The following is a 22,492-nucleotide window of genomic DNA, read 5'->3' on the forward strand; positions in this document are numbered from 1 at the left end:
CTCTTACTGGCCATCTGTTTGCTGATCCGGGACTTTCTGGCTGGAGGTCGTTTCCATGAATTCAGAAAATGCAGCTCCAACGCTGTGAGCTGACCCCAAATTCTGGCAGCCCTGAGGCCTGCCCAGGCTCACCAGCAGCTCCTGCAGCACGCAGCTTCTTCATCCCCTGCCCTGCCAAAGCCCCTCAGCCCCACTGCGGCCACCTCCATCCCCAGGGGGAGGAGGATGAACGTGCTGAGCTACTGCTGGGGGTCCGCAGCAGTAATGACATATGAGGGTGTTGCTGCGGTTTCTATAGAGACATTTATTGGAAGGATATAAAAATACAGTGTAAATTTTAATAAGATGTATTTAAACGTGTCTCAGGCACAGTCCCACATGTTGGCAGGAGATGAGCCCAGGAGATTGGCAGTGTGTCCAGATTCCCTGCTGCACCCAGACTCACCGAGCAAAGCAAAACCTTGGTCCCTAGAGATGAGCCAGGACCCTTCTCACACCCTTCTGGTCCCTCTGCTCCCTCAGCCTCTGCTCTGAGCTGCTCCCTTCGACAAGAGCTCTCGCAGCGGGCAGCATTTCATCAACCAGCCCTCAGAAACTCAGCCTGGGGCAGGGCTCGGTGCAGACACCCCCAGAGTCCAGGTGAAATGCCGTAAGAAATGCCCTTGGCAGAGCTCCTCCTCCTCCTCCTGGTACACCGATAATGACAGTAAATACGCGCAATATCACACCACTTAGGTTAATATGGAGTAATGTGTAAATGAGCATCGTGGGTCTCTAACTGTCCTCCTGCTGCAGCTGTTTCCATTCGAAAGCCCCATCCAAAGCCAGATCGAAATTATCCTTCTCTTGCTCTCGGGAGAGTTCCAAAAACACCTGAAATGGGCAACGTGAAGTTCGGATCACTTCTCAGACCCTCCCTAACCCTCTGATGCACTTTTGCAGGCGGTGCAGCTCCTGCAGTTTCTTGCCTCCTGCCCAGACCTGGCTTCTGTTCCTGCTCACGCCTTTGCAGCACATCTGTCACCTACCTGAGCCAAAGTGTTCAAAGAGAAGCTGTACTCCTCGAGGCTGAAGTTCTGCTTGGCTGTGGAGAAATGGAAATAGAGCTGAAAATTACCAGTCAGTGCTCCACCTTTTCAAAAAGCCATCTTCCCTTGCTCTTACCTTCCTCTAGCTTGGAGAAAGACTGGGACAGGGGCAGCGCATCTTCCATTGGGACCTTGTAGACGAGCAAAGAGGGGAACCTGGGAGGAAAAGAAGAGGTGATTCCTGCTCGGTATTGACCATTGTCAATACTGTTTTTTACCGTGAAAAATGCCTTTTTTCATGTCACACTAGGAGCTGGACCTGTGGGTGTTTTATTGTGGGGATGGCAGCAGGGCTGGACTTGGTGACATTATGGGACCAGATCCCCACAGAGGGACTCTGACCCCTCTGCCTCTCTTCACCTGAATCCTGCATTTGCCCACTGCACTGGGCACACTTTTGGGGAAGAGGTGATCCTGGAGCCTCTGGTTCATCCTGTATTTATACTCACCGCTCCTGACGGGCTGCACTCGGGAAAATCCTCAAAACCTCAGTGTGGAGGAGATCCGTGCTCTCTGGGTCCTTGACTTTAATTTCCAGCAGGTAGCCTTTGCCAAACTTGCTCTTCAGGTACTGAATGGAGCCAATGCACCTGCAGGGGAGGGGTGAAGCATGAAGTCAGTGTGAAACCACTGATACCCAGCTGTCTGCTCCTTCCCAAATCATACTGCAATTGGGAGCACTTCATAATGCCCATGGTGGGGGGCTCAAGAGGCTGAGGCTGGAGGGAAAGACCCCATTGGACCCAGGGGGGGCTAAGAAATGTTTCCTGTCCCAGCCACACTGCTGCCCACCGTAGCTGCCCGGCCACCAGGATGGCCACGCGGTCGCACACCGCCTCCGCCTCCTCCATGTAGTGCGTGGTCAGAATGGCCCCTGTCTCCTTGGTTTTCAGGGCGGCACGGATCATTTTCCTGAGGACACAGAAAAAAAGAAAAAAAAAAAGAAAAGCCAACACTCCCTAGAAATGCCAGACATGTTTTCTTAAACCTTTTTGCCCCTCCAAATACGCCTACCCCTAAAACTAACATAAAAGGATATAAAAACTTTAGATGGGTGGCACTCGGAAATAATGAGAATATTCCTTATTTTTGACTCAAGTCCAATTACGGACTTTTAAATCCATATACAACCATCCTAAAATCTACAACAAGGATGGAATCAAAAGAAAAAGGGCTTCTCTCTTCTCGCTCATGCATTAGTTGGGGAGAACCAGGAAAACAGCGATTCTGATAAAACCACTGGCCCAGGGTGAGCAGCACTAACCGCAGATGAGGTAAAATGCCCTTTACCTAACCCTACACATTTACTGCTCCTACCCACCAGACGCAGCGCTGCCCCTTGGGGTCCATGCCGGTCGATGGCTCGTCCAGGAGCAGCACTGCGGGGTTGCCCAGCATGCACATGGCGAAGCAGAGCTGCAGAAGGGAAAGGGGCTGGGGTCAGGTCTGCTGCAGCCCCCAGCACCCTGTCTGCAAAGAGCTGTGGGCAGCATCACATTGCTTATGGGAACCGAGCCTCTGGTTTTAGGAGACACAAACTTAGAAGACGCTGGGTGAGCTCAGCCCACCGTGGGGTGCAATGAGATGCTCTCCTGGGGGCTGGGAGCACACACAGGTCCCACTGCTCACAGAGGGCATTTTGCAACGCTCAGCATAGGATCAAAAAAAGCACCTTTCTGGTTATCCCGGCAGATAATTTTCTCGCTGATTTTTTTAAGTAGTCCTGAAGCTCCAGAGCATTCACTATTCTGTGGGGGAAGGGAACAAAGGAAAAAAAAAAAAAAAAAAAAAACACATCAAAACCGACATTTTTGTTATTCCCAATTGAATACTCTAATCAGAGGTTTCCAAAACAATAAGAAAACAGAACTTTCTTCCCCTGGTTCTTGGCTCCTGTTTGTTTTCATTAAACATTTATTGTGTTGTAAAAATGTGAATGAATATTTGAAGCAGAGTGCACTGAATAGGCCACAAACTTTTTTCTAAGAACAATCACTCGTGTCAACAGCATTATAAATCCACTCCACCTTGCCGGTGTCAGCTCAGCAGGCAGCACTTAAGCACCCTTCTTGTAGTGCCAAACAATAAAACCCGAGATTTTAGAAATGCTTCCTGCAGATAACGTACTTAAAAGGGACGTCAGTGGTAAATCTATCCCCACCAAACACACTTAGGTAAATTGGAGATTTTCTCAGCCCACTCACTTAATCGCAGCATTCAGCACAAAATCGCTTTTGCAGATTCATTTCCCGAGTTCCTTCCAAGGTGCCCCCTGGCTCACAGAGGACTTTGACCTTCTGGTCTCCTCCCTGTGCCTTAGGAAGGGGGATAAAACCTTGCCCAAGACCTGGCACCACCCTGCCCTGTACCGGTTGACAGCAGCAGCCGTATCCTCCTTGCGCACTCCTTTCACAGCCGCGTAGACCTGGAGGTGCTGGTGCACGGTGAGGTCCGGCCAGAGTGGGTCGTCCTGTGGGCAGTGCCCCAGGTGGTCCTGCAGGCAGCACATTGCTCCTTCTCGCCTCTGCAGCAGCACCTGTACAACCATGCCAATGTTTCACCTCTCCCAACCTTGCCCAGACCCAGGCATAGGGCTCAGAGGAAGGCCAGGGGGTTTCAGCGGGATTCAACGGGGAGGGAAACCCAAGAAGCAAAGGGCTGATTTTGCAGCCCTTGGCTACATGGCTCCTAAATATAGTCACGGTGAATCCAGGGAGATGCAAGTGACTGGTAAAGCTAAAAGTGATTCACAATCATTTTTATTAATACACCATTTAATTTAATGGCACAAAGGATTTGCTTAAAACCTTGGTCCCTCATACTGCTTTGAAGAAAATCATTCAATAGCTAGGTGCAAGCTTTGCATGTGCACTTTTTGTGGACATTTATCCCTTCTCTCCAGACTCCAGGTGCCTCCTACCTGCCCAGCAGTTGGTGTCGTCTCTCCAGCAATCATCTTGATAGCTGTGCTTTTTCCAGCTCCGTTTGGCCCCAAAAGTCCCAATACTTCCCCTGAAATCAGGACAAAACACTTATTAGTAATAATCACCATTTAACAAATATATCAGGCAGAGTCCTATTAAAAGAAAAGAAAAAAAAAAAAAGCTTAAAAGAGAATGTATTAATAGCAAAGATCAAATAAAATTAAACAGCTGTATAAATATATACTCTGAGAGTCCATAAATTACATTTCAACTCTATAGCCAATGTGAGTCTGAACACTGCTCTGAGGTCACCTAGGAATTGCAGTGACTGCTGCAGAGGGGGTTATGGCATTTTAAATCAGAGGTCTAATTGGATCAGAGATTAATTGGATGCATCCATCTTATTCATTACCACATCAGCCATAGCACAGATATGCCTTAACCATGGAGCAAACAGATTCTGCCTTTATGTCGTGGCTCAGATGACTGAGACTCTTCAGAGGATTATCTCTTTGGGTATGAGCAGCATCCAAAACAGGGTGAGTAAAACAGTTCCACTTCTCACCTTTATTAACACAAAAGGAGATATTTTTGGTGGCCATTTTCTTCTTCTTCTTAAAAACAGAACCCGCTTTCTTTGTTTTATATTCCTTGCACAGATTGCTGACAATAATAACTGATTTCTGAAAGCAAGCAGGAGGAAGAAAGATTAGTCTATTATCTTGGGGAGCATTAATACTTCAGTAATACTTTTCCATTAAAAAAAAAAAAAGCAAAACAACTTATAAAGATCTTTGAATTTGATTTGTAGTTCTCTGAGAGTCTGAGGAGTGCTCTTAAAAGCTTTTTTCCCTATCCTGATGGGACCCATCCAGTCCCTTTGAGGGCTGGATTTTCCCAGTGAGGAGTAATACAGCCAGAGCATTGACTTGCCCTTATTAATCTTGTTATTTATTTATTTATTTTAACCAGAAGTCCTATTACTGATATCAAATAAAGAGGGAAGGACCACACTCAGTCTTACCTCCTCCTGACTCGGAGCTATGATGGCATTTCTCACTGCTGCTCTTTCAGCTTTAACATCTTCATCCTCCTCTTCTTGCTCCTCAGGATGCTGGTGGCTGCTCTCATTTCTCGGGGAAATTCTACAAACCCAACAGGTTCATCTTAGCAGTTTAGTCTTTACCCTTGTTTTCCACCAACGCATTTTGGATAGGCCAAGACTGGTTCAACATTTCTTTTTTTTTTTTTTTTTTTTCTTTTCTTTTTTATCATTATTTTCTGCAGGGCTTTCTGCGTTGTATGGAGAAGCAGGCTAGTACCTCCTCACAGCACAGGCAGCACCATGTGGAGGCACTAAAAAGCTTGAGGGCTGCTTTATGCTATCATAACATTGCAGGATTTAAGAAGGGATTTTAGTTATAAAAAAACCACCAGTAGTAAAAATAAAGAAAATAGAAATAGGGACATGAAAATCCTGACATTTGATCTAAATGTCTTCAAGGAAAAGCAGTGTGCCAAGAGATTAGATCTCGCATGTGCCTGGGGTGCATGTGTGTTTATACAAACCTAAATACCGGGTCCTTTCTCAGAACTGTTCTTCCATATTTTATCTCCAAATACCGAAGAAGAAAAATGAAACCCACAGAATGGATATAAGGCTGAAAAATAGAGGTTGGCACATTAACAGCCTTGCCTTCCTTTCTACTGTGGCTGAAGCTGAAAAGATGGAGGCAGTGTTATAAAATAGGTGAGGGGGAAACCCAGTGTGTGGAAAAGCCCATTACCATCTAACTCGGGGTAATCCTGAAGGCGGTGAACTCTGCTATCATTTATCAATGCACGAAACATCAATGGCAGAAGCATTAAGTGAGCTAGGCTCATTTCATTTTCCCTTACCTGTTTCAAAGGAGCAAAGCTATTTTTGCACAGGTGGGCAATCTGTCATCCAGACCCCCCGACATCCACCTTCTACATGAAACGAGCTTCCTCTTAGCTGAGGACAGGGTTTGGGAGACACACATTCCTAAATCAAATTAATCTTAAATGTTTTCTTACTGCAAAGACGGCTATTAGCACATGGTTCCTTGGACTAGCAGCAATTAAGTCAGCGTCCTCTACAAAAATCTGCAAGAATAAAAATATATATATGTAGTGAAGACCTGCAGATTTTTAATATAAAGCTGGCTAGTGTTGGAAGCCTTAAATACAAACAGAAAATACAACAACAACATATAAAAGTTTCTGATTTACCCAAAATGTTCACCATACAGACCCTTGGACTTGGGCACCCCAGTTCCAGAAAATGGCCCAGCACTCAGGAGGTGCATCAGACTTTTTTTGGGGGGATAATGGTCTATTAGAGGAAAACATCTGGTCTCCTCCTCCTTGGGGGCCCAACAGAGGGGGACAGGACAAAGCAGGACTCTCTTCTGTTTGGACTTTGCTCCTGAGTCACTTATAGAACATAAAAAGTTTTGCATGTAGCTGGAGGGTTTTGTTAAATTCTGAGCTGCCTTTCCACGATCACCCCTAGCTGAGAAGAAGTAAAGTGCCTCGTGGGTTTTCATAACGCTCACACGCTTTCCATGCACAGTCAGATGTATAACCTCAAATTTTCTCTTACGGTTGCTTAGGCCAAGTTATTTGACTTTGCATGGAAAGAATTAAGATTGCTTACCTAATCTACAGGCATGGCTCAACTGCACGAGAAGTAGCCCCTAGCAGTAACGAGCAGCTGGATAAATTACATCTGATCTGACATGGTTATCCAACAATGCGCTCTGATGGTTTGGAAAATCCTACCCACACGAAGAAACTAATGAGTCTTCCCAGGACGCAGCATGCGATCAAGCACCAGACTTTGCTTGCCAGAACAAAAGCTTTTGTTGTGCAGCATTCGTATAGAGCTGTGGGTATCTCGCCACCCAGTGCCCCTGCCTACCTGCTCGCTGTTGATCGTAACACCCAGCAGTGGGTACAGGGGAATCAAGAGAGACATGAGGTAGAGGGAGACACTCATATCAAGTGTGTAATCCATGACTCGGCTGATGATAAAAGACACGAGGCATACCTAAAAACGAAACAAGAGAGTTACTCAGCTGATACAAAGGGATACACTCCTCACTGGTCATCAAAATTGCATAGATGTACGTTTTCAGTTCCCTGTTGAATTTCTCAAAATGGACAAGAAACATACAGAGAAAAAAGGGTAAGGATGCAGAAGGGTAAGGATGTAGAAGGCACTCAGCTGTCTCTGCCTAAGGGAAGGCTGCTGGCTTGGGCCAGCTGGGGAAAGTCCAGAAACAGGGCTGCTTTGGGCAGAATAAAACAGTATGGCTTCTCATCCTGTTCCCATCCCAGTCCGTGCCAAATACCCACCTGAGCTGCCCAGAATAAGGGAACAGAATACAAGCTCCCTGTTAGTTTGCTTTTGAAACTTTACCTTGAGCAAGACCTTTGGGCAGGAGAACAAGATTTGCAATGGTCCAAAATGTGAAATGAATCCTTATTTCCAGAAATGTGAGAGCAAAGGGCTGGGGGAAAAGAGAGGGACTGGCACTGAGCAGAACACAGTGATGCTAATGTACATTGAATTGCCTACTATAAAACATATGTCCTTATCTATGTCTTGGACCTATACTTGATATTTTGATCTCTAGTTCATCTTTAAGAGCTCAGAATACTTTTCTGTAAACCCTACATCACATTATCTAGCCATATGCTTACCACGATCAGGATAAAAGACCAAAAATCACAGTTCCATCCTTTGCGAAAGATGAAGGAGATTAAATAGATGAAGAGAACAATGGAAACTCCGTAGCCCAAAGCACCCATGACCTGCAGAGAAAAGTGCTTTTATTAGAGAAAATGGAGCTGTGTCAACAACCAGAAACCTGTATGCAGCAGTGTGGTTCAGTTTACATAGTCATAAATTAAGATCAGGGCATTCAGAAATTACCACAAATTGACTGCTGAGTGTGAAGGAACGTATTAAGACAAGATTTATTGCCTTTCATTTCCAGCTGGGGAAATCCTCATAGGAGGTGAAACGAGGAGAAGGGCAGTAAGGATTTGGGAACCTGTAGGTGTGCCAGCATTGGCTACACTCATGCATTTTAGTCCTGCCTGCTGAAAATGAACTGGTAAATCCTGCCATGGTCCTGCATTGTTTTATGGAGATTTCCTGAAAAAAGCTGCCTCCCTAGACATGGCTGCTGTCTCAGCTACCCTTACTCTTGCTCAAATCATTACCCAAATCCCGCACTAATGAACCAACAACCACCAGGAGAGGACGTACCAGCAAGAAGATGTTGCCGATGCTCCCGGAAATCTTGTTGCTCATGGCGAACTGAAGGCCGAACATGGAGAAGAGAAGGAGCCAGCAGAGAGGGATGTCCACCAGCGCCTGGCCGCACCAGTACGCCGAGGGGAAGAGCCCCGAGACCCGCAGCTGGGCACGAGCTCCTGTCTGGGAAGGCACACGTTGGCCAGCTACCCCCGCGGAAATAAGCTAATAAAGCTAATAAAAAGCTGTTCCCATTGCAATATCAGGGTTAAATGTCAAATTTATTTACTTATTTATCATCTTCTAGCATTCTGTGCTGGCTCATGGCCACATAGTGAAAAAATCCCTAGAGATGCCCATCGTATTCAAGCGTCCTCATGGCAATACAGTTATGAACCCCAACCTGCTCCATTTCAGTGAATTTACCTTGTAATCCTGCAAGTAGCCCATCGCAAAGTGAGGAGGAAAACCAGGGAACAGCAACAGCATGTAAATGAGGTAGAAAGAAACAAAGTAATCCCAGAATCGTGGATTATCTATCTGAAAAGAGAAGAACAAAAGGTTTGTAGAGAACATGTGCAGCGCAGTGGCTGGATGCCACAGTTCATTTCGCTGCATTTCTCGAGGAGTACAAGACAATGAGAACAAGGCGGGCCTTTAGCCAAATTTTGGCAGGAGGAAGGTTTTCCTCACAACCACGGCAAAGTGCTTTCACTGGAGAGGAGAGGCTCCACGTGCCTCCCTGCTGCAATCTGATGGCTCACTGAGACCTGAAGCCTTTTTAAGGACAGTGCTTTGACACCCAGCTATCAGACCCTGACACTTACAGAGAAAAAAGGGTGACTCCAGATCCGAATGTGCGTGGTGGAGTTGAGAGCTCTCAGCAGAGCGTTGCTGATGATGTTCACGAGCACTGGGAAGCAGTTGACGGCCTCCATGTGGCACAAGATGGTGAACCTGTAGCTCTTCAAAGAGCAAGAAACAAAGGTGAAAACTCTTGGCCAAGAGAATCCAAGCCTGAAATAGCTAATTCTGCTTATGCCTTGTGTGTCAATTGCTTAATTCTTAAATTGTTAGGAAGAAATGGTAGGGCAAGAGGAAAAATCCTCACCTGGCCTTCACGAGACACTTTTATAGCCCCATTGTGTTTCAGCTCCTCTGTGATATTTTCCTGGCTTGTGATTTCCACTGTGAGATCTTGGCTCTCGAGAGTGTGGATAAAGTCTTCAATGCCTGAGCCTGGTGTGAAAGCCAAAAGCAGAGGAATCATAATACTGAGCAACAAAAGAGGCTTTGATGGTTTCTTTTTTGAATCCATGACCACCAAACAAAACCAGACAAAATCTAATGACCAGGGAAGCCAGACAGCACGTCGTTTTTATGAAGTTAATGGATTACACACTCACAGACTGAATTTTTGCCCTTTTTTTTTTTTTTTTTTTTTTTTTTTTTTTTTTTTTTTTTTTAAATAACATCCACTAAGAGGAATGTCAAAGGTAAAACTCTGGAAGCAGGATGATCAAGGATTAGTGTGCCCTTGCTGGAGCGTGGTGCCCAGTAAGACGCACACTCTGAAAAAGCAGAATTTGGGGCAGGGAAAGAACAGCCTCCCTTCTAATCCCATCTGCTGGGATATCCCTTTTCATGTCTGCATCAGGACCTCATCAGCTGCTGAAGCAAAAGTAGGCTTCATTCACAACCCTCTAAAATGGTGATTACCCTGCTCTTCTCTCACCAAAACTTTCACCACCCTTTACACCCCCTTCATCCTACAACCATCGTCCCTTTCCCTTCTTTTCCTTAATGGGAGAGAACAGCCCCGAACAGGACAGGATGACAAGGAGCCTCCCTGCCCCTTCCCCTCACCCGTGCTGTTGTGGACCAGCAGGCTGGTGGTCTCCGCTGGAGCCCTCTTCCCCAGGGGCATGAAGTACCGCGCCGAGGAGAGCTCCCAGGCGCTCATGCTCTGCCAGGCAGCAACCAGGGCCAGTTGCAAAACCAGAGGAAGCAGAAAAACCACATAGAGCAGCAAACTACATTAAGAGAGAAGTGAATAAACACTTGGAAAGTGGGTATTTTGCAGACTGTGCGTGTATTGGGAAGGATATGCTACCCCCGCATCTCCCTTCTTGTGTGCCAGACTGAAGACTGATGGGGCCAAATGAGCTCAGGCACTGACAACATGAGAGAAGTTTTAAAAAAATATAAAATTAAAAAGGAAGTCTGAAAGCAATATTTTCCTTGCTGTTTGTACACATTAGTTTATTTTAAAATTCTCTTCCCTACCTGAAATAAAACTGTTCCTAAATTATCATCTTATTCAGAGAGAAAATTGGTTTCCCTTGCATAAATCACTCAGTGTAGGAAAGAAGCTGCACAAAGGATACCAAGTATTAAAACTTTAAAGAGAGAGGGAAAGAGAGAGATGGGAGAGGCACGTGTGTGTTTGAGGCAGGTTTTATATTACTGGCACTGGAAAGGAAACAGCTTTCCTCATCTCTAAGTGCAGATTGCCAAAACCATCCATAGCCAAGACGTGACATCAATTACTCCAGATGCTCATCAGAACACGAGTGTGAAAATCATCCCCCCTGCTGTGACCGCTTTGAGCTCCAGCTCTGCTTGAGAGCATCCCTTTGGTACTTACATGGACCGGAGGTTTTTCACTGAACCCTTGAGCTTTAGGAAGTGCACCCAGGCCATGGTGGAGACCTGCTGCCTCCAGAGCGCCGCGCCGCTCACCATCGCCTTGCCGGTGCCCGAGAGCAGCAGGGAGCCCGGCTCCATCTCCTCAGGGCACCGCTGTCCTGCTTCTGCCCACTCCTCCCCAGGGATGTGATCATCTGTAGAGCACACTCAGTTATGTCTGAAACCAGCTTTTACATTACAATGTGGGGAAAAGTACGAGCCCCCTGGTGATCGGCTGCTGGGGTTGTAAAGCAGACGGGCTCTTTGGCTGGGGGTTGTGTGTTTGCGGTCACACTTGTACCTTCTTGTCCCAATGTGGCTTCTTCTTCCAGCCTCAGGAAAACATCCTCCAGGGTTGTCATGCTAACTCCATAATTGATAATTCCCCGGTCGGAGCAGCTGTCGAGGCCACGGAACAGATCTGTGTGACACAGAGACTGTCAGTGCCTTCAGGTTTCCTGCACGAGCACGTCTCAAGGGACCAGACCTTGGTGCAGCCGAAGTCAGCAGGGAAAGGGGTAAAACGTTAACTGCCAGGATGCAAAGCATTTGGAGGGAACCCAAAGCTGCCGTACACATAATTCATGTTTCAGACTATGCCTCCGGGGCAGCAGCAGGGCCATGGGGCTGCCAGACTGAGCGTGGCACACGTGGGTGAGTGAGCACCTGCCTGCTGCTGCTGCAGGTACGGGGTATGGTACCAGTTACATGGAGTTTCCTCTTATCACTGTTATTTCTTTTACCATCAAGAAAAAATAACCTGCAGTAACACTTGTGGCCCAGGTTAGCCTGTCACATGTTTCATTACAAGCAGCAGAAGAGCATTCATCACACTGTTTGATCTGAACTGTATGGATGCCCGAATTGTAGGGAGAAAAAAAATAAAACAGTTCTGAAGTCCTCATGTGACCCGTGCTGAGTCTTCTGAGAGTTTTCATTTCTCTTTCCTCACATACATTTCTGATTATTTTTATCCCACTATGGACAATTCTCAATTATTTTCATGTACATTACCTGGGAATTTATTCACGTTTTCTAATGGCAGTTTATATCTCAGCTCATATTGGCCGTGTCCCGAGAATATGACGTTGGGGATGTGCTGCTTAACCAGAGATGTCACGCTCTCTACGTTACAGGATTCACTGACATGGATCCTGTTCAGATGAAAGAAAGCAAAACAAAACACAAGACAGATGGTTCATTTTTATAAAAACAAAACAAAAATGAAAAAGCACTGTATTTGCTAGGATGGATAAAATAAAAATTCCAGCAAACTTCATTAATTCTCTCGAGCATAGTACTGCTTCAGTTAATTTAACTGAATATGAATTCAGCTCATTTTGCTGCTTTGACAGTTTCCTTCTTACAGTCCTTCTGGTGGATTCCTGTACATGCATATTCCCAGACACCAGTGTAGGGCTGAAGAAGATACCTTAAATGATAGCCGATCCCCCATTTTTTCTTCAAGAACAGGGAAGAGCCAACACACTTCAGCCTCCCATGCGAGATAAAAGCCTTGCGGTCTAAAGAAACAAAATGTCAAAGTAATTTAAAATATATAGTGATGTTTCGTGTATATATATGTACACATATTATTATTATTATTATTATTATTATTATTAATAATAATAATAATAATAATAATAATAATTTTCTTTTTTTTTCCCCAAGGGCAGATCAATGATGTTCTTTGCTTTTCAGAGGGCAGATCCCTTTGACCTAGGTTTTCATCCCAAGCAGGTTGGCCTGGGGAAGGCATCCATGTGCCAGGGATGTTCTGCATCCCTGCAGAGGCTGAGCCTGTGCTCACCGGCAAGGATGTCGGCCTCGTCCATGAACTGGGTGCTGAATAGGATCACCCGCCCGGCTCTCTGCTCCTTCAGCAGGCTCCACACCTGATGCCGGGAAAGAGGATCCAGCCCAGCCGTCGGCTCATCCAGCAGCAGCACCTGCACGAGGGATGCACTCAGGCACTTCACTGCAGGAACACTTGCCCACTTTGTGGATTTGGTGGTCCCTGAGAGGCCAGGTCCTGGCACCAGCAGAGCCAGGCCACCCGGTTTGCAGGAGCAACCATTCTGGGAGCTGCGCAGAGCTCAGGCAGCTCTCTGCTTTAAACTAGATCAGCAAAATTAAGATTAAGAATTTACCATTGTTCCAACATAACGACGACCACATTAAAATTATCAAATGGACCCAAATGTTCCCTACATGACAGAGCCATAGGCAATATACCTGGTAATTTAAAATTAAATTTTAATAATAAAAAAAAAAAAACAAAAAAAAAAACAAACAAAAAACCTAAAATTTAAAGCCATAGGTAATTTACCTGGGGGCTCCCAAGCATGGCTATCCCAATGGATAACTTCCTTTTTTGCCCACCGCTGAGTTTCTCAGCTTGAGTGTCCTGAACATTACTGATGTCCAGCAGCTCCAAAATGGTTTGCACCTAGAAAAGCACAAGAAAGTCCGCTCCCAGCACCAGCTGCCCTTCTGTCCTTTGGGAGCCACAGAGGAGATTTGGCTGCCTTGGGAGCAGCTCCCAAGGGTGCTTCCCAGTGGCTGGCTCCTGCCTGCCCCCCAAGAACGCCCCCTGCCCTCTTTAAGGCAAAGAGTTGAGTAGTTTTGGTTGCACTGAGCCCCCAAATCTGCCTGGCAGAAGCTCTACACCAGCTTCAATTTTCAGGGGAAACAGCCAGCCCTCTGAGCTTTGCACTGCCCAGCAAACCTTCGTTGAAATGAGGGGTTTGCCTGCCCTTGCCAGGCAGTGATGCCCTTCAGGGGAACACCCCCTTACCTCTCGCTCTACCTCTCTGGACTTGATGCCCTTGATCTCTGCAAAAGTTCGCAGGTTTTCTTTCACCGTCAGGACTTCGAACTGTACATTGAACTGTGGGCAAATGCCGATCATCTCTCTGATCTCTTCCCTGTCTCCTATTTCAGAGAGCTTGTAGTCATAGATGGTTGCAGAGCCTGTTTATACAAATAAGCACAAGGGGTGGGAAAGAATTGGTCTTTACAGCTCCTAAATCAAGCCCCCCCATCCTACCCTACCCTTTGCAGTCCTACCTTCAGAAGGCAGAGTCAGTCCGCTGAGGACATTTAACAACGTTGTCTTTCCAGCCCCACTGTGACCGAGTAAGGCAGTGATCTGACCCTCATAAATATTTAAAGACAAACCTAGAATAAAAGCAACACCAAGTTTGGGAAAAAAAGAAAGAAGTTTTACTTGCCTCTACTCATTGTCAAAGGCAAGACAAGTCCAGGAATATAAGAACTGAGTAGCAATATTCAGTCAGAAGTGCATTAAGCAAACTGAGGAAATGTTCTGCAAACCTAGAACAGATTCTTCTGCCTTTAATTTGTAATTAACAAAGAGAAAGCAACATGACAACTGAAAAAAAGCTTTCTTCTTCTCTTTACTCTTACTGGGAATGGAAAATCAGTCAAGAAAAATGGAATAAAATTGTAATCAGTTGCATCTGTATCTTAGATAATTTTTCAAGCAATCCAAATATTGTTTTATTTCTTTGGCCATCTGAAATATTTGCACAACTTCTTTTCTTCACCTTTAATAGGAATTAATATCACAACTTTCCTACCTCTTAAGGCTTCTGTTTTCTTGTCTTTCTTTTTATATGCCTTTTTAATATTGTTGAGTCTAAAAGGAAGGTAAGGCAGATATTATTTCAGGATTCCTATAAACACACTTCCCTGTTGCCCCTTCTCATTTCTGTGGGTCTTGATTTGAAATGACAGCAATGGCATGAGAAGCATGAGGTCGTGGCAAAGTGACATTAGGGTCCGGCAGGGTTGGGCATGCTCCATCTGCAGATGTGGACATCGCTACCTGGCATGCACTGACAGCACCAAACCTTGAAAAGACAAGGTCAGGCCCACTGCCAGGGGTGGCTTTTTACAACAGGCTGCCCTCCGGGTTCCCCTCGCTGTCTGTAATAGATGTTTAACCAAGCGTATTGCAAAACAAAACAAACAAAACAAAACGAAAACAAACCCAGCAGTTTACCTGAATTTCACCACTAGTGACCAGCATGAATGACCTATTTAACTATAACCTATTTAACCATTTTCATCCTGATTTTTCTATGTGAAACAGGTTTTCAAAGCCCTCATGGACATAGAAATTGCCTGGATGGATGGAAACAGAGCTGATGACAGGAGTGGTGGAGTACTGGGAGCATTGCCCCAAGCTACCAAGCAAAGGGCACGATTAGCAGTGCCTCCTCTCTCGACCTGATGGCCTCCTTCCCCATGAAGTCGGCGGGCACTGGCTCCACATCATCTCCTGGGGGCTCCTCAGGGCTCCTTGCACTGTGGGGTCCCTCCCCAGGGCAGCCCCTCCTGCTCCGCATCCAGTACGAGGGCTTCAGGCAGAAAAAAGCTGGGTGTGGGATGCCATATTTCCCTGAGAAGCACAGAAAATGATCCCTGGTTACCCAAATACACATTCAAAGTGTCATCTTACAGCAAACATGCTGGAGTTTCTGAAAAATACCTGTCTGCCCCCAGATTGGTGCTTTGTCCTGTTAAGAAAAGGTTGGGGATTTTCATCAGTGTGCATAGGAGCTGGGTTAAGCAGAACAAGAAAGGTGGCTTCAGAGCTATTTCTAATAAATTCCAATGTTTATATAATGAATTAAAATATTGTCCAAAACATAGTAAGACTATTTTCTCAGAAACAGCTCAACAGCAGTACAAGTATAAGTAGAAAGGAAAACAAAACCCTAAATACTCTGTTATCTTTGATTTGGGAATTACAAGAATATGGTAGACATAAAGAAGTCCCTGAGCAGGGTAATACCTTTTTTTCAATCCAAATCCTATTTTGTTTGACTTAGACAATGGAGCAGCCCATCAGCTCCTTGAGGAGCTATTACATGCAATCCATATAAATCAAAACTATAAAAGAGGAAAGAATGGTCATAAATATAAATTGCTCTTACCCGGCAGAACTTTGTCGAAGTACATGGCTAACAGCATGTACAGGACTGAGTCAAAGATCAGCATAATGTAAGTTGAAAATAAAAAGTATGATTCCTCCATAAGGTTAGAAAAAGAGAAACCTATTCCATATTTTTCCAAATGGAAAACCTGAAATAAAGGACAAAATTGAAGAGAGGTGATTTGGGATTTTTTCACAAAATTGCTCTGACGGGGCCCAGTGCAGCAAGTAGCTGGGATGGTTCATTGGCAGAGATAATGCCCCATACCTTGGCAATGCCAGCATTAAATGCAAAAGGACAAAAGAGACCCAGAAACCACTTCAAAGGCTCTGGAAGATTTTCTATCAGCACTGCGAGGCTCAGGCAGCCGAAGAGAAAGGTGATGAGGAACCCCATGGAGCCAGCGAGTTTGGATGTCCGTAAGAGGGAGCAGAGCATGAAAACCATGTGGATCTGTAAGAACAGAGGCTGCCTTCAGGCTCTGAAGGAGAGAAATATCCATAACCAGTGACATTCCCACTTGCAAAGAGATCTCAGGGGGGTTGGGTCTGTAATAAAATACGCTAACATCCTTTCTCAGTGGGTAGACCCGAGTTTCAACTCAGGTCTTTCTAGGCCACATCCATCCAGCCTGTCAGACCTCCAGGCTGCGAGTCAGATCCCAGCACTGAACCAGAAAAAACATTTATTTATTTCTCTTAGTGTGACCAAGTAAAATTTACAGTCCTGGCCACGGTGCGCGTGGCTCTGGAGCAGTGTCTGGGCTCATCAAAACCTTAATAAACCATGCAGCGGGGAAATTTGGTTCTCAAACCCGACTTACACATGCGAGGCCATAGAGGAAAAACAGCAGCAGGACGGCAGGGAAGCTGCTGACGTAGAAAGCCTCCTGCACCACGAGGGCCGTCAGCAGGCAGGACAGGATCAGCACGTAAACGGCGTAGAGCAGGCTCCAGGAGAGCCTGGAGATGGAAGCCTGCCATTACTTTGCTGTTTAATGAGGAACTGTTGTTACAATTTCACACCAGGACCATTTTAAATTAAAACATTAACTATTTTCTAGGGTGAACCCATTTGTATCCTATGCAAAGCAGACAGCATAGCCCACCTTAGGAAATTCCCAAAGAAAAACAATACTCAGCTGCCATACTCAACCCTTCTGGCTTGTTCTTAGAGTACTGGAGAAAACTTAGAAACCCATTTAACTAATTAACATAGTGTGCAAGTGCCCAAAGTATATTGTTTTTTGGCAAACAGGCATTTTAATTACAATGGAACTCACCAAAATGCAATGTCTTGCAGCCCCATTGTCTTCATGAGTACTTTGAGCTTTTTCCTTTCCCTTACGACATTCATTGATAAGAAATACATGAATGAAGAGAAACACATCACTATAGTAATCATGAAATAACTGTACTCTAGTGTAATCGAGTAGATGACGCTCCGGGACTTCATACGGACACCGGCAATTGACTTCATTTCTTCCCAGACAGAATGATTTGCCACCACCTAAAGGAGTTCAAGGTCAAAATCTTAACATTTAATTTATTTTCTACAGTGAGATGGAACTGTGTAATGAACCTCCTGATTCATCAGCCCTAGATTTTTTATATTTTTATTTTATTTTATTTTATTTTATTTTATTTTATTTTATTTTATTTTATTTTATTTTATTTTATATGCAGCTTTGTAAACAACATCAGGAAGCAATGCAATAAATCCCAGTAGCAAGGGGCTGCTCACTTGCATGTCTGCACGTCAGCTGGATTCTCTCCCTTGTCTACGGAGAGAAGAATCCTTCCCTCACCCAGTGCTGAGGATCTAGATACACCAGTGCCTTACACCCCCCAGGGCCCTGACTCTCACCCTGGGGATGAGAGCAGCCTGGACAGCTGGGGATGCACAGCCAGGTGCAAGGGCCCCTCTTCTGATCTATTTTTGAAGGACGATTTGGGAAGGAGAAATGACAGACATGCCTACTTTGAAACCAAATCATCCAGCAGCTGTTCGTACTACCCCGCTCTCCTGCAAGAATTGCCTTTTCCTTGACATCTGGGAAATCTCTAGACCAAATCGTGGCGTTACGTTTGGTTCCCAGCCTTCAGGGCTGATTGCAATTTTGAAGATAAACAGAAGTTAGTACAAATCTTCGTAATGAAATCGAAAGCAGTCCTCTTCTGCAGGAAACTGCTGATTCCATCCAAGTTTCCACTGTCGCTGTCAATAACACTCCAGCAGCTGAGTATTTCATGTTATTTTTTTTCTGGAGAGTTTTCAGACAAGCCTGTCCCTTGTTATTGTCCCAGAACAATTTGTCTTTCCTAGACAGAGTTTAAAATACAAGGAGACCTACTGCAGTTCATAAATCTGATTTACCTCTATGATAGCAGCATCGATGCTGGACTGCAGGGACAGGAAACCTTTGTACCAATACTTGGGGCTGTCACAGTATCGTACTGAGAAATTGTAACAGGTATCTGGAGGGTGGAAGGAAAAGGGCATCACTCATACACCACTGTTGATTTAATAGAAGAGGAAAATTGAAGATTCAGATGCTCTACAGGAACCAATAACTTAAAAAAAATGACAGTTTAATAAAGGCATCAAAGAGCACAAGAAAACAGCTGGGTACCTACCTATGTATCCAAGGTTGTCATTTGGAATAGCCACATTCCCAGTAGGAAACCGGAGGTAATAGGAGAAGTTGTTTTTAAATACAACCCCTATAATTTCATTATTCGAAATCCAGGCTTCCTCCAGGGCTCTCTCACTGTCCATTGCCTCTAGCTTTATACCTGTGGTTTGTAGGAAGAAACACTGCAATGAGTTTCTGCGGTTCTGAAAATGGGAGCACAGGCTTTGGGGATAGATCCCGATTTTGTCAGGGTTGCAGCTCCCCTTCTGCAGTTCTGCTCACTTTACAAAGTGGCAAAGATTTTAGGCAAAGCTTTACATTGCAGAAACACACACCAACCTTTCTAGTAGTTTAAATTACCAGAATTAGTTTTGAAGAATATTTGTGAAGAAATATTTGTGAGAATAGGGCATTTGGGATGAATTTTCTCTACTGACCAAACATACTTGAAAATAAGTAACACAAAACATAACAGATTAAACAAAGACAAAGCTAAATATTTAAAAGACAAAGTTATACCTGTCATTACAGACTTCAAGGCCACTGCATTCATTATCTGCCTTGTGGTTGGGGTGATGGGTGTAAAGGCGATGGTGACGCCAGCAGCATCATAGGCAGGGTCATCCAGCTGCCCGAGGTAGCTGTGTGGCACCTCAGGGTAGGGGATGTGCAGCATGAAGTTGCCCACAATGAACATCAGTGGCAGGAAGAGCAGAGACAGCATCCACTCCTAGGTAAGGGGAGAATGGAGAAGGGAGTTTAGTAGTATAGCAGGATAGGAGCATCTTCTCTGCAGGATCAAAATACAAACACGAGGCACTCGGTCACACCAGTTTCTTAGACATCAATTAAATAACAAGGTCTTTGGGTTGTGCACATCACCTCATCCAGGGAACGCATTCGTGCTCTTGTGTGCATCAAAAAATACAGATATCAGTTAAAAATGCATAGCCTCATAAGGCATTCATTACCAGCAAAGGCTTCTGAAGCGTAATTTAGCTGTTAACATCATAAAAAGAAATTGAAGTATAAGGGAATGCAGGGGTTAGACAATCTTCAGTGGTCACTTTATTATTATTATTATTATTATTATTATTATTATTATCATCATTATCATTATCATTATCATTATCATTATCATTATCATTATTAAATGAAATAAAACTACCTGAAAGCTCTGCATTTTCATCCTCCATTTGATAAGTACATTTTTCCACAAGAGAATTTTAGTTTGCTGGAACACACTCAGATTTCTCTGAAGTCTCCTCATCTTTGAGTGTACTAAAAAAAATAATAATAAAACATTACTCTTGGATACAACCAAAGCTGGAACTGCAGCAACTGCTTTTATTTGCACCACCTCTGCGTGTGTGCCAGGGCACCCTGCTCTGCAGATCCCACTGCCACAGACCCTCATCACCCTCAGTGCGTTCCCCATCCTTGCAGCTCGGCATTAAGACACCAATTTTGACCCAATTTCCATGCATCCATGCTTTAAGAGGGCTGGGAGGAGTTAACTGAAGTTGAAATCAGAGTGCATGACATAATTGGCTTGGTTGGCCTTAGTATCCAAGGAATGACAACTACATGGTCAAGTAAAATTGCCAAACTCTACTTGCATGTAGTTTTCATGTGCTATAGGCTCAACACCAAGTTGAGCAATGCCTGGCCATGGTACAAGCTGAGCTCATGCAGAAACTGGAGTCAATTGAAGGCAACTGGGAGCTACGAGAGAACAAATTCTTGGAAGTGCATTCAGGGAGCTGCCATTGTCGGGGTTTTTCACGGGAAATGAGAGAGAAACAAACAGCCACGAGTGTGCATTGGTGGGTTGCTCCCAAAGAGCTGGCAGCATCCTTACGATCTGTGGTCAAAGGAAAACAGGGATTCATTGCCTGGATAATGACTAATGCTGGCACGAAGGCAAAAAGCGAGCTGGAGTAACGCTGCGGATGAAGTATGTCTATGTTAACCATCAGGAAAACAGTCATGAGTAACTTTAATGAGTGAAAGGACACAGTACCAGATGCAAAGGGACTATGCTCACATAAACAAACTGTTTATCTTCTTCAAGTGTTTATATTAACATTTTTCCCCTCCCTTATTACTCTCCACGCCATCCACTTGAATATCCGACATTGTACGATTTCATGGACACTGGGGCCATATTTTCAGTTTCTCCTCCATGCAAGAAGTGTGCACCCCGTGCAACACCTGGAGGTGCCCTGGCTTTCAACGGGGTCTGGACCACAGCAGCAGGGTTACCTTAGGCATGAATGAACATTAATCCTGAGCTCCTGGCCTCACTGGCAGCCAGAGCATCAGCACAAGTGCCTGAGGAACGGCCAGGCTCTGCCGGAGAGACGTGGTGGGCACCAAGCACTCCACAAACTGCTGCAAGAAGTGGTGTTCCCCTGTGGGACACGTCGGGAGGAGAGGGATGAGCATGTTGGCTCGGTAACAAGAATCTGCTGTTTTGCCATCATGCTCCAAAGGCGTTCTTCTCTTACAGATGCCCTTGTCCAGGCATATAAAAATATGAATTCAGCCTTTGGTAACCACTTCCAGACTTCCCCGAAATTGTGGAGTTGACCTGAACTCGGACAAGCTGACCCATGGCTGGATTTAAGCTTCACACCCAGGAAATCCCGGGTGGGACAGAGCTGGCCACCAGGTCCCATCGCGGATGTCCCACGTGTCCCTCCCATCACCCCCACCTCTGCCTGACCCCAGCCGGTCCCAGTGGGAATTTTTAGCAGTGAAAGACAGACAGAAGATTTTTTTTTTAGGTTCCATCTTTAGCTTACTCTGCATGTAGGACAGAAATCTGCTCCTCTGTGTGCTGGAGGACCAAAAGTACTGAACTCAGCTGAAGTGCACCATATCCTCCCAGCACCAAGAACTGCCAGAAATACACCTCTGCTGCAAACCAAGCTCCATTTCAGTGTTATATCATACCAAAGCAGGGCTGAAAAGTCTCTGTCACATTTAAAAGTGACAACAAGCTTAAGCACAAGCTTAACTCAGCCTGTTAGAAAGACACCCAGGGACCCACCTATGCATTTGTGTCTCTCGCAGCATTATTTATGCTGTTCCTAATAACTGATTTTTTCCATCTCTTTTAAATACTGATTTTTGTTTGTTTTAAGAATAGTTAAGCCTTACCTTAGTGGGAAGGTCTGAAAGGAATCCAAAGATGGCTCGTTGCAACGTGCCCGTGGACGCAGGGATGCTGAGGCTCCCTGGGAGACGCTGGCCAGTTGCTGCAGTGGTGCTCGGAGCTCCTCTGCTCACGCACTCGTTTCTTCATTCGGGCATTTCTGCCAAAAGGCATTCCTCACACGGACCCGCGCTTCTCCTCAGCTTTCCCCCCCCGCCTTCCTCCTTGGCAGATTTTCAGATTTATTTATGTTATAAAAAGCAAACTGAGCATATTGTTGCGGAGTCGCCGAAGCCGATTCTCTGAAAAAAAAAGTTACTCAGGAAATTCTTGAGTCCTGGCCAAGAGAGGAAAAATAAGCCCAACAATAAGCCATAGAAAAATCCTTCATCTGGCAAACTCTTACGCCTTTCAGCGCAGCAATGGAGACTGAAGTCAGCAGCAGTGTTTCGGCACACTGCTGGAGGTGGAGGAGCGACCGCTGCCTGTTGCTTATCTCTGCTGACACCGGTTTTGTTTGCAAACTCAGCGCCACGAGCCCTGCTGTGGGAAGAGCAGTGAAGTGCTGCCACCTGGATGGGAACAGCCCTTCAGACTACAAAGCCTCACGCCAACATCAAAATAAACTTTTTTTTTTTCCTTTTTTTTTTTTTTTTTTTTTTTTTTGACTGACAGCCTGCTTCTAAAGGGCACGGTTTTGATTTTGTGCCCGGGCTGGGGATGCGGCTGCGGAGCTTGGGGGCCC

The 22,492-nt window shown here is 45.2% G+C and overlaps 1 protein-coding gene across 1 annotated transcript; it reads right to left on the reverse strand.

The window, feature by feature from the left end:
* Positions 1 to 284: 284 nt before the first annotated feature.
* On the reverse strand, positions 285 to 22,249 carry LOC311420661 (ATP-binding cassette sub-family A member 10-like). The gene is made up of 39 exons (XM_084491750.1): positions 21,753 to 22,249; positions 19,756 to 19,868; positions 19,107 to 19,317; positions 18,589 to 18,747; positions 18,329 to 18,429; positions 17,235 to 17,461; positions 16,776 to 16,914; positions 16,220 to 16,405; positions 15,953 to 16,100; positions 15,243 to 15,414; positions 14,591 to 14,649; positions 14,058 to 14,168; positions 13,786 to 13,961; positions 13,318 to 13,437; positions 12,799 to 12,937; positions 12,421 to 12,511; positions 12,003 to 12,142; positions 11,290 to 11,409; positions 10,948 to 11,143; positions 10,167 to 10,333; positions 9,412 to 9,539; positions 9,128 to 9,265; positions 8,727 to 8,840; positions 8,313 to 8,483; positions 7,742 to 7,852; positions 6,957 to 7,085; positions 6,071 to 6,139; positions 5,582 to 5,673; positions 5,037 to 5,157; positions 4,578 to 4,695; positions 4,009 to 4,100; positions 3,458 to 3,624; positions 2,761 to 2,836; positions 2,410 to 2,504; positions 1,881 to 2,000; positions 1,538 to 1,678; positions 1,165 to 1,244; positions 1,029 to 1,084; positions 285 to 873 (listed from the first exon to the last, which is right to left on the reverse strand). The coding sequence occupies exons 2-39, from the start codon at positions 19,855 to 19,857 to the stop codon at positions 775 to 777; spliced, it is 4,881 nt and encodes a 1,626-aa protein (XP_084347876.1). The 5' UTR covers positions 19,858 to 19,868; positions 21,753 to 22,249; the 3' UTR covers positions 285 to 774.
* Positions 22,250 to 22,492: the final 243 nt, after the last annotated feature.

This window comes from Aythya ferina (assembly GCF_964211825.1).
Source record: "Aythya ferina genome assembly, chromosome: 18".
Lineage (NCBI taxonomy): Eukaryota > Metazoa > Chordata > Aves > Anseriformes > Anatidae > Aythya > Aythya ferina.